The 15,932-nt window shown below is 33.8% G+C and overlaps 1 protein-coding gene across 5 annotated transcripts in view; it reads right to left on the minus strand.

Moving 5' to 3' along the window:
* Window positions 1-15,932, minus strand: part of NFAT5 (nuclear factor of activated T cells 5) — a 113,756-nt gene that overhangs the window by 38,482 nt on the left and 59,342 nt on the right. For 3 of the 5 annotated variants that reach the window (XM_047709942.1, XM_047709944.1, XM_047709945.1), the window contains 4 exons: window positions 12,566-13,124; window positions 7,003-7,195; window positions 4,050-4,240; window positions 1,619-1,791 (listed from right to left, as the gene is read on the minus strand). In XM_047709942.1, the coding sequence (XP_047565898.1) occupies window positions 1,619-1,791; window positions 4,050-4,240; window positions 7,003-7,195; window positions 12,566-13,124 (1,116 nt within the window). Of the gene's footprint in view, window positions 1-1,618; window positions 1,792-4,049; window positions 4,241-7,002; window positions 7,196-12,565; window positions 13,125-13,575; window positions 13,638-15,932 lie in introns of those variants that run through there. The other 2 variants (XM_047709946.1, XM_047709947.1) reach the window with 2 other exon arrangements.

Raw genomic sequence — 15,932 nt, forward strand, 5'->3', positions numbered from 1 at the left:
TAGTTACAGGTATACAATACAGTGATTCGACAACTCTATACCTTATTCTATGCTCACCAGGAGTATAGCTACCATCTCTCACCATGCTATTACAATACCACTCACTATATTCCCTATGTTGCACCACCTTTATTTTCTTTCATTCCATAATTGAAAGCTTGTACCTTCCACTACCCTTCACCAATTTTGCTCATCCCCCAGCAACCTGGCTACCACCAGTTTGTTCTCTGTATTTATAGGTCTTATTCTACTTTGTTTATTCACATTTGTTTTTTTTTAGATGCTACATATAAGTGAAATCATATAGTATTTGTCTTTCTCTGTCTGACTTGTTTCACTCAGTATAAAACACTGTAGATTGATCTGTGTTGTCACAAATGGCAAGACCACATCCTTTTTGGTACTCCTTTCTTTCAAAGAAATTATTGTTCATGTTTATCGAATCCAGTTTCTCTAAGCAGATGAAGAGTGACAAATAGTCAACTAGAGAAATAAAAATAAGTATTCTACACCTCCATAATAAATGACTTCTACAGAAAGAAATGGAAGGGACAATATAGGTATTCAAGGAAAATCCCCCAACATGAACTGAGATCTATTTTAATTCATAAAAAATCTAAACTACACCAATAAATCTCCTAGGTAGGGGAAATGGTTCATTAAATAATCTCTTTTTTTAACTGTACTCTTAACCACCCAGAGGCTATGGTTAGGATGAAATGAATTGTTTAAACTTGGTTTCAGCATTGCCATTCTAAGTGATTACAATGACAAAAGAGCATAGTGGTTAAAAGCAGAGGCTCTGAATCCTAGTCTTACTATTTGCTAGCTGTGTGACCTTGAAGGAGTTATTTAATCTCTATAAGTCTCAGTTTCATCAACTATAGAATGGAATCCATACAAGGTAAGCCAAGTTGAGCAAAGTAAGAATTTTATTTCCCACTTCCCAACACTGTAATTTAATGCCATAATTTGTAATCAGAACTCCCAACTACTGTATATTCACAAAGTTCTGCTTACCTTAGTGTTTCTTATGTTCTAATAGAAAATAGACTTAGGATCACAGCAATTTACCACACAATAAAGATACACCAAAAAAATCCTTTGTATTTATAATTTACTTCAAGTAAACCATTCAGAGTACATTTTCTTAAGCATGGAGCCCAACAACGGGGCTTGAATGCATGACCGTGAGGATCAAGACCTGAGCTGTTATCAAGAGTTGGAAGCTTAACCAACTGTGCCACCCAGGTGCCCCTAAAGTACTTAAAAAAAAAAAAAAAAAAATTCTAAGCGGGCTCCATATCCAGTGTCAGGGGGCTTGAATTCATGACCCTGAGATCAAGAGTCACATTCTCTAGCGAATGAGCCAGCCAGGCGTCCCCTCAAATTACTTTTAAAATTAGTATGGGATAATAGGGAACTACAAAATACTATATACCTTTAGAATTTTATTTGATATTATCCACCTTTTAGTCTAGAAAATTTGACTACAGCTTTTTAAAACGTTTCAAGTTTTGCAAGATCACAAGCTAGAACATATGATACATCTGAAATTTAGAGATGTCTGCAAATTAACAGAAAATGAAAAAAATTCAATACATATTTTCTTACTTACTACATAAAATCGGAGAAGAGGGTGTTTGCAGTGTCAAAGTGGAGCCATCTTTCCTCGTGATATTAACTCTAAAAACCAATCTGGCACGAGTGCTTTTTTTCTTGGAACCAGCAATTCCTATTCTGGCTTCAACATCAGCATTCCTCAATTTCAATATCCCTACACAGTCCACCCTAACACACAAAGAAAAAGACATTAACTGATATTTTCTGTTTTATAAATAGTACAATATTCTTAACCAAATAAGCCTCTTTTTTTAGGGGGGGGAGGGGCAGAAGGGGGGCGGTGAGAGAAAGAGAGAATCTTCTTAAGCAGGTTTCACACATAGTGTGGAGCCTGACGGGGGCTCAGACGTACAACCCTGAGATTAGGACCTGAGCTGAAATCAAGAGTCGGATGCTTTACTGACTGAGCCACCCATATGCCCCAAATAAGTTTCTTTTTAAAAAAAATTTGCTAATTATTAATTTTTTGAAAATGTAATACAATCATAAGTTTCCACATTTAAAAAGTATGGAAGGGTGACTTCTGAATATTCATAATTCTTGCTGAATTTTCATTCATAATAATAGTAGAAAAATAGTAAAGCAAAATCACTATTTCAAAATCTGAACATAAGGGTTTATAAGAGATACTTTTGCCATTTTAAATTTTTAATTTATTTTTTCTATTTTTTTTTAAGATTGTATTTATTTATTGGAGAGAGAGAGAATAAGCAGGGGAGAGGCAGAAAGAGAGGAAGAGTCAGACTCCCCATTGAGCAGGGGCTCAATCCCAGGACCCAGGGATCATGCCCTGAGCTGAAGGCAGACACTTAACTGACTGAGCCACCCAGATGCCCCTTAATTTATTTTTTTTTAAAGCATGCTCTATACCCCGTGTGAGGCTCAAACTCGCAATGCTGACATTAAGAGCCAGTCAGGCACCCTAACTGCCTGTTAATAACTGCATCCTCTATTTTTGCAAATTTATATATTAAAATAAAGGGAATGAATTTTACTAAAAACAAACAAACAAAAAAAAAACAACCCACCAAAAAACAAAACACACACACACACAAAACTAGCAACTGTTTCCAAAAGAACGGAACACTATATAGCCATTAAAACATATGCTATTAAAAAAATATGCTATAAGATAATATTTACTATATGGAATATGCTGATGGTAAGTGAAAGCAAGGTTACAAAACAATGGGTACAGTATTATTTCAATGTTATCAGAAAAAAAGAATAGAAAGATACATATCAAAATAGTGGTTACTGGGCACTTGGGTGGCTCAGTAGGTTAAGCAGCTGCCTTTGGCTCAGGTCATGATCCCAGGATCCTAGGACTGAGCCCTATATTTGGCTCTCTGCTCAGAGGGAAGCCTGTTTCTCCCTCTCCCTCTGCCCCTCCTCCAGCTTGTGTTCTCTCTCTTGTTCGCTTACTCTCTCAAAAAAAAAAAAAAAAAAAAGTGGTTATTTCTGGGAAGTTGGCTTTTGAGAGGTATGTTTTTAGTTTTTTATTATTTATTTTTCTTTATTATTTTTTATTGTTCTGTATTTTCAACTTATAGTGAATAAGCACTATTTTTATAACCAGTAACTTCCTTCCTTTCTTCCACTACATATGTTTATTTTTACAATTTTCAAAAGTTAAAAAATAAGTCTTTACTAAATATTTTTCAAAATTTCCCTTTCCAATTAACCTCTTACTAACTTATTCAAAATGGCTTTCAAAAGGAAACTCAGAATTAAATACAGAAATGTCATTAGCTATCTAATACAAATAATTACAATGTAAGTCTACCCCTTTTCAATATATCTGCTGCTGTTACGGTTCAACTTTAGGATTAAAGGACCTTAGCAAAAGGCTTAAGGGAAAAATTTTTTTAATTTATATCATTAACACTTCTAATATTTTTTTAGGCAATGAAAATCCATAAGATGAAAAAAATACTCTTTTTTAATATAGGAAAATAAACACAGAAGGTGAAATAAATACAATATGCTTTTTCACATCAAGATGGGTCAAGGTACCACGAATGGTCTATCAAAGTTTCTAACGCAAACACTAAGAAAGCAGAATTTAGGGGGGGAGAAAAGGCAGAATTTAGGAAAGTAAATCAAATTGTTTGTAATTTTTATTTTTTAATGTTACTTTTATTAATTCCAAAAAGTAAGTCCATATTATTTTTTAAAAAGTCAGCATTCCACCTGGCTTTTATTTCCTTGCCTTTCATCATGGGAATTCCACGGCAAAGGGCAAAAGAGTCCATTTTAACCCATTACCATTCTGCAATAATCTATTTCTGTAATTGTAATGTTTAAAACATTTTAATAAAATACTCAAAGTCTTATTTTTTTTTACACTAAAAGCTAAATTTTTTTTTGAGCCCCCTGGAAAAGTGTAATGTATACTGAAACATTTTTTTATAGTAAGTACTTACGCCAGTGTCATGTTGTTGCTCGGATCAAGACCAACTTCTATAACGGTAGTGCCTTCAATGTCCACTTCTTTACAGGGAGTTGTATTTCGCCCAGTAACCCTGCAGGCCTGATAAAATCCATGTGGTTTCACTCGACCAGAGTCATTACCCACAAACACTTGCAACACTACGGGCTCATTATGGCCTTCCAGCTGGAGTGAGATAACACGGAACATAAATTAGCCTTTCAAATAATCTAATTGTCCAATCAAATGCTTAAGACCAAGTCCTATAACTGGATAACAATAAGGAAATAATTTAAATCCTCAAGAAAAACAAAAGTACAACATTTTCATAAAAAGGAGAGTTGGCTAAGTTTCTGTAGGAAATCTTAAGTTTTAATTCTGAAATAATCACACTTTGAGGAAAATTTATATGTTTAATGATAAATTACCATTTATAATTAATTTGTACAACTAGATGCAAATGAATACAGAGTCCTTTAGGTATTTATAAATTTATGGACTGCCAAAGCATGCGGGTTATTCAAAATTTACCACCATCACTAATGGAAAATTCACTAAATTGTTTTACTGGCATCATTATTATCATCATCAAATGAATACACATACTGAATTTTTTACTCTTTTAATAGTAAATAGGAAAGTGTCTGAAGTGCTCCTATATAAATAAAAGGGAAATAGAGCTCATCTGCATAGATTAGATAGACACACACACCATCATGAAATCATGGGCCAAAACATTATAGTTTGGGGGTGCCTGGGTGGCTCAGTGGGTTAAGCCTTCAGCTCAGGTCATGATCTCAGGGTCCTGGGATCAAGCCCCGCATCGGGCTCTCTGCTCAGTGGGGACCCTGCTTCCCCCCCCGCCCCTCTGCCTGCCTCTCTGCCTACTTGTGATCTCTCTGTCAAATAAATAAATAAATAAAATCTTTAAAAAAAATTATGGTTTGAAAACTGTTAGTTTAGACCAGGATCTATGGGTCTTTTCAGGTCTCTAACAAGCCTTCATAAATTATAATTTGTATGGTGAAGAATAAATAAATATTTAAAACAGCATTTGGGGAAAAATTTTTCCAATGCAGATTTTTGTTCATGTTTATATAGTTAAACACTGAAGGAGAAAAAAGAGAATGCATAAAGTCACAAAATAACCTGTACAATGTATACCAAAAGGCTTTAAAAAATTCATACATCTTTTCTAACCCAGTATGGCTCTATCTGTGAAAAGATATCAAAACAAGGGAAATAAACAGATAAACAATCTACTCAAACCCAGAACAGTGTCTGGCACATAAAGGGGTGCATATTTGTTGAATGAAAGAATAAATAAACTTTTGAGGTCAGGCAATTCACTCCCTATCACAGTTAGACAATCTAATAATACTTCTGACCAGAGAGTACTTAACACATAAAGTCAGAGCAATTGGGTTAAAAGTACTGACCAAACTATCAACACTTCTCGTTAGATAAGTATTTACAGAAAGCATAACTGAAATTTCTTATTCACCTATTATTTGTCCTGAGTATGAGGGACTAAGGATGGGTTGGTGTGAAGAGTAGCAGAGGGATAAAGAATGATGTTGTTGAATATTAACCAACCTTATAAATGGCCACGGACAGGTTTCCTGACCCCAAGATTCTACCATATTTTATTAAAATTTAAAATGAAAGGCAGTCCAACTGAATACTGTTCAACTAACATTTTCACAAACTGCATTTAACAAGAATTTACTATGCCAAAATTCCACCCTGTTTAATGTTTTATAAGAAACAGAAACACTTATTAAATATTCCCCACCCAACTCTTTTTTGGTTTGTCTTCAAAGAGAAATATTCTAAGTTTCCCAGGTGCTGAAATTTAAGCTTCTTTTTTCTTTTAGTCTAAATTCTGAAAAGATGAAGATCCAGTTGATATCCTAATTTTTTAAAAAAAATTTTATTTATTTATTCGTGACAGACACAGAGAGAGAGGCAGAGGGAGAAGCAGTCTCCCTACTGAGCAGGGAGCCCAATGTGGGACTTGATTGCAGAACCCTAGGATCATGACCTGAGCCAAAGGCAGATGCTTAACCATCAGGGCCACCCATGCGCCAATGATATCCTAATCCTTTTTTTTTTTTTTTTTAAGATTTTATTTATTTATTTGACAGAGATTACAAGTAGGCAGAGAGAGAGAGAGAGAGAGAGGAAGCAGGCTCCCTGCCGAGCAGAGAGCCCGATGTGGGGCTCGATCCCAGGACCCTGGGATCATGACCTGAGCCGAAGGCAGAGGCTTTAACCCGCTGAGCCACCCAGGCGCCCCCCTAATCCTTTTTTTTAAACATAGATTTTATTTATTTATTTGACAGAGTGAGAGTACAAGCAGGCAGAGAAGCAGAGGGAGAGGGAGAAGTAGGCTCCCCACTGAGCAGGGAGCCTGATGTAGGGCTCAATCCCAGGACCCTGGGATCATGATCTGAGCTGAAGGCAGTTGCTTAACCAACTGAGCCACCCAGGTGCCCCAATATCCTAACTCTTAAACTGAAGACTTAAATTATTTTCAACCAATTCTTTTCTGAGATGAACAGTCCTGATTTCTTTAGCCATCTCAAAACCTTATTTTCCAAGCTCATAATAATTTCTATAATATTTTTTTGAATCCACTTTAAAATACCTTCTTAAATATTAAGTTTGGGAACAAGTGAATACAGTTGCTACAAATGTCAAATATAAGGAGAACATAATTCATAATTTTCCAATATTTATCAGAATACATTCTCACTTCCTCTTTCATCTAAGCTAAAATTCAAATGAAATAAAAATAACAATAATGGGCTTACAATTTAGTTAGACTTTTGCTTTAATTTCTATTATATATATCTAATAATTCTACTATTCTATTGTAGGCAGCTTTTGCTGGTTAAAAACGAAACTGGAGAAATTCTTTGTATACTGAAAAATAAAATAAGTACCTTTACTGTAGGAAAGCCTTGCTGTGTCCTGTCCTTTACTGAGCCACGGCTACCCTCAGTCAGGTACCGAGCTCGGTGCTGGGTCTCAGGCTGTACAACTATCTTCAGCTCCTTTCCTTCACTTTTAACAGGATACTGTCCACACAACATAGGGCTCTTCTTTACTCCACTTCCTTTTTGGTTTTCCAGTGTTCTGAGAAGTCAAAGCACAACATGGAAAAAGTATCAAAATGAGTTTTTTCTACAAAAGTCAGCTAAGATAAAGGAAGAAACAGAATAGGCAGTAACATTAAAAGCAATTAATTATCTTACTGACAATACAGCCTAAAGGAAGATACATTCCATAAGCAAAGTATCTCTTAAAAGTTTTAAATAAAATTTAACTATACAAGACAAAAAGGAAAAATGCATATGTGTGGTGGGAAGGAAGATTGAATGTAATAAGCCAGGAATAACAGGTTAAGAGAATAGCTGATGTCATTGTAAACTTTCACATTGTACTTCAGTCAAAACAAATTTTAAAGCTACAAGATTAACTATCATTATTTTCTAATCAGACTTGCAAGGCAAAAGATATGTGGGGGTAGCAAAAAGAAATAAACAAAAGACCTTAATAAAACAATTAAAACTACATGTAGCATACATATTCTTTTGGATATCTTTCTCAGTAATTTTTCTGAAAAAATTATAATAAAATATCAGTAACCCAATTTGTATTGGGAAACTAGATTTACTCTAAGCTATCTTTCTTAGAAGTGTAATTTTTCAGAGTATTTATATTTGTGATTAAATAATTAAAGTCCTTAGCATATAAAATCTTTATAACTGGGCTTTACAGATAGGAAATCTATTCTTTAAAACTGTATTTTTAAAATTTTTTAATTTTTAATTTTTTTAATTTTTAAAAATTGTATTTCTAATGTTTGTTTATCATGCGTTTGCTATGTGGAATGTATGTTCAAAGAAAAAAAATGGTGGTTAGGACTTTAGGTCAATACATTTAATCTGAAGTACTGCAAATATGACAAATACAAGACAATACTACTAGTTCTAAAATAGACTTAAAATTATCCATGTACATTTTTTTTTAAGATGTTATTCATTTATTTGAGAGAGAGTGAGTGAGAGAGAGAGAGAGAGAGCATAAGCAGGGGGAGGGGCAGAGGGAGAAAAAGCAGCAGACTCCTGGCTGAGCAAGGAGCAGGGAGCCCGAGATGGGGCTCAATCCCAGGACCCTGGGATCATGACCTGAGCCAAAAGCAGACAGTTAACTGACTGAGCCACCCAGGCACCCCTATCCACGTGTATTTTAAAATAGAGTCAGGGGGGCTCCTGGGTGGTTCAGTCAGTTAAGGTTGGACTTGGTTTGGGCTCAGATCTCAGGTTCCTGAGATCAACTCTGTTTTGGGCTCTGTGCTCAGCAGTAGTCTGTTTCAGATTCTCTCCCTCTTCTCTGTACTCCTCCAAATGAATAGATAAATCTTTAAAATAAAATAAAATAAAATGTCATGGCCTATAACACTTTCTATATGACTCACATTGAAAATACAGGAGCCAAGAGATGACTACAGACAAAAATCTCCAAAAACAAATAGGTCCCAGGAGGAACATTATGAATCAAACAAAGAAGAGCAATGGTGGCTAAGAAGCCTTAAAAATGGCCCTAATGTTTAACCCTTCATCTCTAACCAAGTTGTTGCCTCTATTATCAATAACAAGAGGAGGAAATACCGTATTCTCAATGGAACTAGGGACTGGGGTGAAACTCATGGCTAGGAAAGGGAAAGAAGAATGGAGAAGAGAAGGAATGCAAAGGAATGCACTAACACTGACAAGGTAAGTAGGAGAGTTCTGAGGGCTAGTACTGTGCTCCATCATCTTCATACTCCCTAAAACTTGCACAATTCCTAAAACCGAAGGTGCTAAGAAAATAGTCATTATTAAAAGCAAATAGGAAAAAACAAGGAACAAAGAAAGGAAAGGAGAAGAAAAAAAGAGCATCTATTATAATATTAAGATGAGAAAGACTGGATCCTAACTGGCCAAGGAATGCCATATTCATTTAAGTTTGACAGACATAAGTCAAAGATTACCTCTGTAAGTCATTTAAAAGGCCCTAGAAGAATAAATTCTACGAATCAAAGAGTTGAAACTGGAACAATGGGCAACAAATCCTATTTTCATCATTCTGGGTAGAAATTCAAACATTTGCTTTCAATACAATGTGCTCTCAATACATTTGCTCTTATCTATGAAAACCTACAATTACATCATTTTTTACCTATTTTAAAATCAAAGCAAAAATATTCACTTACAGAAACTATGTAAAAATACTCCCCAAATATTTGTTGAAAAGTAAATATAGCAAAATGCTAAAAGCAGTTCTATAGAGTGACTAGATTATGGGTTATTTATTTTCTCCTATTTTTCTGCATTTTTCCAAATGTTTGTAATTAATACCTATTAATCTTATAATAAGAAAAGGGAACACTTAGTTTGAAATACAAGGAAAATTTAGCATATGTCAATGAACTAGCAAGATACAGTTTTTATATTCACTTATGCTAGCCAAGCTAATCTTTATGAGGATAAACAGATGAAAACGAGTTTTACTACTTCAGTAAAACAAAATATTTCATTTGGGATGAAGACTGCTAAGTGAGTTGACAAGTATATATATTCTTTTTTTTTTTTTTTTAAATATTTTATTTATTTGTCAGAGACAGAGGGAGAGAGAGTGAGCGAGCACAGGCAGACAGAGAGGCAGGCAGAGGCAGAGGGAGAAGCAGGCTCCCTGCCAAGCAAGGAGCCCGATGTGGGACTCGATCCCAGGATGCCAGGATCACGACCTGAGCCGAAGGCAGCTGCTTAACCAACTGAGCCACCCAGGCGTCCCAACAAGTATATATATTCTTAAAGAAGACTAGTCCATGTAACTAAACAACTTCTGAAATGATATTTTAAAAGCCCTCAAAACTATCTTTATCCTCTAAGGCTCAAATGTAAAGACGAAATATATATATATATATATATACACACACACATATATATATATTTAGATCTTTAGACACATAAAACAATGAAAATGTCAACTAATTCTTGGAAAAGTAGTCAATGAAATTACTAAATTTTAAGGCATGATGTCTGAAGAACAAACAAGAGAGGAGCAGTTAATTGGGGGTTTTACTTTTAAATGGATTTAATGGGATTTTACTTTTAAATGACATCTAAAAGGTAAATCCACTGTTTTGGCCTACTCTTCAGAAGTCTTAAGATGACATTCTAATTCCTTTGGGTTACATATCCTTCTGGTTGTCTATGTCACAAAAAAAATAACTTCCATTACGAAGTGCCTAAAAAGGGTTTCACATCCAGATGACATAATGTCTTAATTTCTAGAAATATCTATAAAGAGACATAGGGTTACTGATTCTCAGGATGTTTAGTTGAAGAATTTAAGAATGACATGACTAGAAATGTTTAAATACTAAGTAGTTCCTTTTCAAATGATTTTGTTTTCTTAACAAACTCTTTTATATAACATTTTAACTATACAAAAATGCTATTTTCATCTTGAAAATCAACAAACTGCTGTTACAACATATTTGAGACTATATTTCCTATAGTGTACATTATATAAATTATAAATTTATGACACATTAGATCTAAGGCTAAATATACCTTATTCCTCAAAAGATTTCTAAATTTCTTTCATGTTTCTAACACCTTTCTTTTTGAAGAATATAGGATGTTAGCTTGAGATCCACTTAATAACTGTTTTGAAAAGCCTACTTTTCTATATATTTATATAAGGTTTTATCCTCTCCTTGGTATAGTTCTTACAAATTCAAAATGAAAACTTCTTCCATTATTTCTATTTGCTAGTGCCAAATATTTTTCCATTACCTAAGAAGCTGGACATTTCTTCTGCTGCTTGATGAGTTTCTGTTCCATGAATTATTTCATGAGAGATTTTGTCTTGACAAATGTTATTATACTTTCCCTGGGTAACCTCAAATCATTTCTAAGATATATCTATCATACAAAAGCAGAAGCAGAAAAGATGTAGGTCAAGATATTCTCTTTAATAGGAAAGCAAACCATGTGTGTTGACAAACCCTATGTCAAAATTTTATTTGTTCTTCATTTGGACCATTAACATTTATTTCAATATAAAAATGAAAATCTCTCTTCTGGAACTTAAAAATTTTTTCTGCATTGAAGCCCAAATAAATACTGTATTTAATGACCGATATACATGAGCCTTTTAAATCTGTGCTACTATGTTTCAGAGCATTATTTTATAGGTACTATGTTCTAGAATTGGCTCTGCTAATGGCAATATTTTAGGAAAGGGTATATCTTGTTGTTTGCTTTTTTAAAGATAATTTCCTAATCTGGACTTTCTAAAAAGAAAAAACATTTAAATGTTTACTTTTATTTAACTATATCACTCCAAAAGAGTTCTAAATGAGAGGAGAAAAAGTATAGAATAATTATGCTTAAATGTTAGGTAAATGGTAGATAAACGAAGTAAAAAATGTACTGACAGACTAAGAACAAGTTTAATATACATTAAAAATATTCTCTATAATACTCAACCAAATATCTAACTTAAAAGGTAAGAATGATGTCATGAAGTAGCAGCTTCTCCATCACTCTTTGTAACAAACTGAAATTGTAGGAGGTTCTGGATCAACTAAAGAACCATATTTTGCCTCCCAAAAAAGTAATCTCTCAAAATGCACTGAGTTAAATTTTATCAAATTATATTGAATGTATTACAGGAAAATCTAACTTAAAAAGTGTAGGAATTAAATATAATAAAAGTACTAAAGGAATCAGAAAGTTAAAAATAAGTCACAGTATCCTATACTATAGCCACTGAAATATATTTATATTCAGATATATTTATAGTGAGTGTTGTGAACTGGCACAGATGAATGAAAACTCAAACATGTACCATGATCTGTTCTATCACCCTTCTAATACATAAACCCAGAAACAGGAAAAACAATTAGTGATAAATTATTTTTTTTTAAATGTCAGCACAATGTATCAAAGAAAAAGCTTAAAATAAATACATGAATCTAAATGATAGGAATCAAACCATCAATTTAGTTTTTTCTTGTTTTCATCAAAAGAAAAAAGTCTAAAAATCCTCATAGAAATGGAAATGGGTTGAACCAAATCAGGAGACAACATGAGAGAACACAAACTAGCCCTCTTCAAATGTTTTGAGTCAACTAGGGCCATTTCACTCAAGCTATTTGTCTGAGTAAAAATATTTTTAAATCCATTTGAAATTTAAAGGTTATTTCAAAACAGATTATTTTCTACCAATCATACCCAGAATAAGATACCTATTGCTAAAATCTATTAATATGTTTTCCTCTAGTGAAACTTGGTAATTTTAAGTTTGAATTTTCATGTATTTCAATGATAAAATCAGTATCTTTGCTTTATATGCACACTTGGGTTGAACAACTACAAAAACTGGGAATAATTTTTTTGTTTTGTTTTGCACAATGGTGATAGAACTTTAAAAAATGTGAATACCAACCCATTTCCTGCTTTTGAGTTGCCTTTGTTGTCCGTGGTAAGCTGAGAAAGCACATAGTGAGGTGCTTTGGCACTGTCGGCATCAAATATATCCATATTAGATTCTTCACAATCTCGTCGTTTGACCCCCGGCCTCTGCTTTGGATTTCGTTTTCGTGATTTACGAGGTACCTCAGTGTTATCATTGTAGGAACTGGTGCTCATGTTACTGAAGTTGGAGGGGGAATCCTCCATCCACATACTGCAGCTCTGCTCTGATTCCAATCCACACCCCTCATCCTGGCAGGACATCCGACTGTTATCCAGCAAGTCCTCAGGTGGTGGTGAGATGTACAAGACTGTGTGCCTCTTCGGTGTTGATGGATGCTGCTGAACTGTGTTACTGGTTAACTGCTTTTCACTTACCCCTCTGTTACTTACCCCCAAGGCTGAGGAGCAGCTCTCCACTTGCATAGCCTTGCTGTCGGTGACTGAGGTAGAATAAATGGTAGGGCTGGAAGAGGTGGTAAAGGAGCTGCAAGCACCGCCCATGGAGGAAGAGGAGGGAGCTGAAGAAGCATCTGCGGTGTACAATTTAAGAGTAAATACACTATACATATTTTCACCTATGCTGGCTAGCAGTCCCATTGAAAATGTGATTCGTGAACTGATTGTTTTTCCCCAAAATGAATAGTTGGAATTTGGTTAAGTTTTAGAATATAAAGGCTTCAAGCAATACAAGGCCTAAAAAATGCAATTTTAAAAAATGCCCAAATAGTAATATTTTACTTGTGTTATAATTGATAGATTTTTAAAAATCTAATTTAATGTTTTAAGTTGTAAAGCAAGAATAAAGCTTTTATTGCCTCAGCTGGATGTTCTTGTTGAATTTTAATCATTTAAAATAATAAAGAAAACCCCAATATGAAATATATGCTTGTGGTCCACATTCAATGCCAATTAAGTAATCCATTATAGAATTTGAAAAGTGGGACTGTGCTTAGCCACAAAATATTAAAATAAGTTTCTAACCTATGAAGCAGAGAACTACAGGTCATTTTTAATGCAGACACTCCCTGCTTCAGAGGCAAATCCTGGAATAAAAATATGAGAAAATAAATGAGAAAAGAGCTGCTGATTGATTATTCCAGATATCAATTATAAAATGAGAAATAAATAGAAAAAATATATAATCAACTGAATTGGAGGCAAAATGGAACTGGTACCGTCACTATGATTGTTGTAAAATCTAGAATAAAAGTGAAAAAGTTTGATTTGGACTATGCTGGGCAGTGGAAGATAGGGAGGTCAACCACTAAGGGTATCCAGAAGTTGGAAATGGCCGTTCAAAACCATAATACCTAAAATAAATAAATCCATCCTTTGTGGCAGAATGAAAAGTAGAGTAAGACTGATTATTGGATGGATTTCTCTCACAAAGTACTTGGTACACACTCAGCAATTGGCTCCCCTATTCATTTCCTCTCTCTTTAAAGGGCCTGCTTGATTTTAACTATTAAGGGAATTTCTTAATACAAGTAACAATAACTTTTATTGACTGAAGCCTAACAGAAAAGAGTTAAACAAAAAATTCTAGTGCTGGGGAAGCACTAGAATCAGTTTATATAAAAAGGTCTCTTACAAAGCCATTTATTTATTATGCCTAGCAAAAAAAGAATTAAGTAGATCTTTATAAAACATGTGGCAACTGGCAGAACAGCTTGTTGAAAAATACTAGTACTTTAATCCTTTATGGCACAACCTTAAACCCACACTAATAATGTTAAGGTTGGAAGTTGTCAGTTCTAAAATTTTAGAAATACCGTTTGATCTTGTATGAGATATGGAAAGGTTCATAATCATACACACACACAAAACTAAAAATAGGTTAACCTGTGACAGAGAACTAACAGATATGTTTAAATCTAAAATTAGTTTTTATCTATAGCCAAGTGTGCCACTGTGTTAAAGCAGCAGGATAAAACTTAAAACCAATGTGCAGCCATTGGAATTGCAATATTCTTGTCAATTATACTGCAAACAGTGAATGTAAAAACACCAGTGTTCAGATAATCAAAAGCCAAGTGCCAAAGATCTATTTTTAAATTAAAAACATGTACCAGAACACTTAAGTCATTTGAAATAGAGCTAAATTCACCAATAATTTTTCATTGCTGTCAAGGCTGAAGAGCACAGTAATTAATATCAGCCATTAATGATGTGATCTACATAATGTCATATGGAAATATTATTCCAAACTACTATAAGTCAAAGAACCTAGAGCAATTAGATGATACCAGTTCCATTTTCCAGTTTGTATCCTTGTCAAATGCAGTAGCTGAAATTGGAAAATTCAGTCACTTTAAACTGCATTCCAATTTAAAGAAAAATTGATCAATTTCATATCATGCATTAATGCAATGTTTTCTTAGTAAATAAATATTTTAAAAGATTTGTAAGAACTACAAAATCTAAATGCTAATGTCAGTGACAGTTTAGGAGCTGATTTGTAGCCACTTTGGGTTTAAACAACAAGTTTTTTCCTTGTTTTTTTGAAAAATACTATAAAAATCATTTTAAAAAAAATAGAAAAGGCATTATATATAACATTCCTCCATCTGTTCCAACTATTGGCAAATATGAAACTAAATTTTTGTGTGTATATAAGCCTATGTTCTTTATCTTCAGAGAAATAAAAGTATGCAGCATGCAGTCTTTGCAGTAGAACACACAAAACATGCAGCATGAGTGCTGTGAACGTGTATTTCTATAAAGCAGCTTTCCCCCACCCATACTTTTTGAATCTAAGTATCATGCACATGAGAATGCAGAATATGAACATCTCAGGGATCCCTGTCCATGACAGATGGAAAGTACTGGTGAAAAGCAATCATGAACTCAAAAGTAAGTTATGTGATATTCATGAATTTAATATGCAAGACATAGCCTAGCATTGCTCTTAAAGGTATATATGATTTTATCTTGCAAATCTTATCAAAGCAATCATGGTTATAAAACCCAATTGGTATAATCAAACATAAATGTCTGTTCTGGGACAGGTATGCCAAACTGTGATCTCATACCCTACATAAATTAAAATATTCTATACATTTTACTTGGAGACCTAACATAATAATTTTTATATTTTACCTGCAGTTTCCTGGATATACTTACTAAATAAAAAAGTTCATTAGCACAAAACTATGAAACTGAAAACATAAACTCTGTCAGAAGACAGTAGTAAGCATCCTTTAATTAAAAAATATTATTACTTTGAAAAGCCTATCTCAGTTTGAGCCTAAATTACAAAAGATCTTACTCATTTTAAGACTGTAACAAGTAAGACAATTTTTTAAAACTATAAAACTCTTTACAACAACATCACTGTT

Source organism: Lutra lutra, chromosome 17, assembly GCF_902655055.1.
Source record: "Lutra lutra chromosome 17, mLutLut1.2, whole genome shotgun sequence".
NCBI classification, from domain to species: Eukaryota; Metazoa; Chordata; class Mammalia; order Carnivora; family Mustelidae; genus Lutra; species Lutra lutra.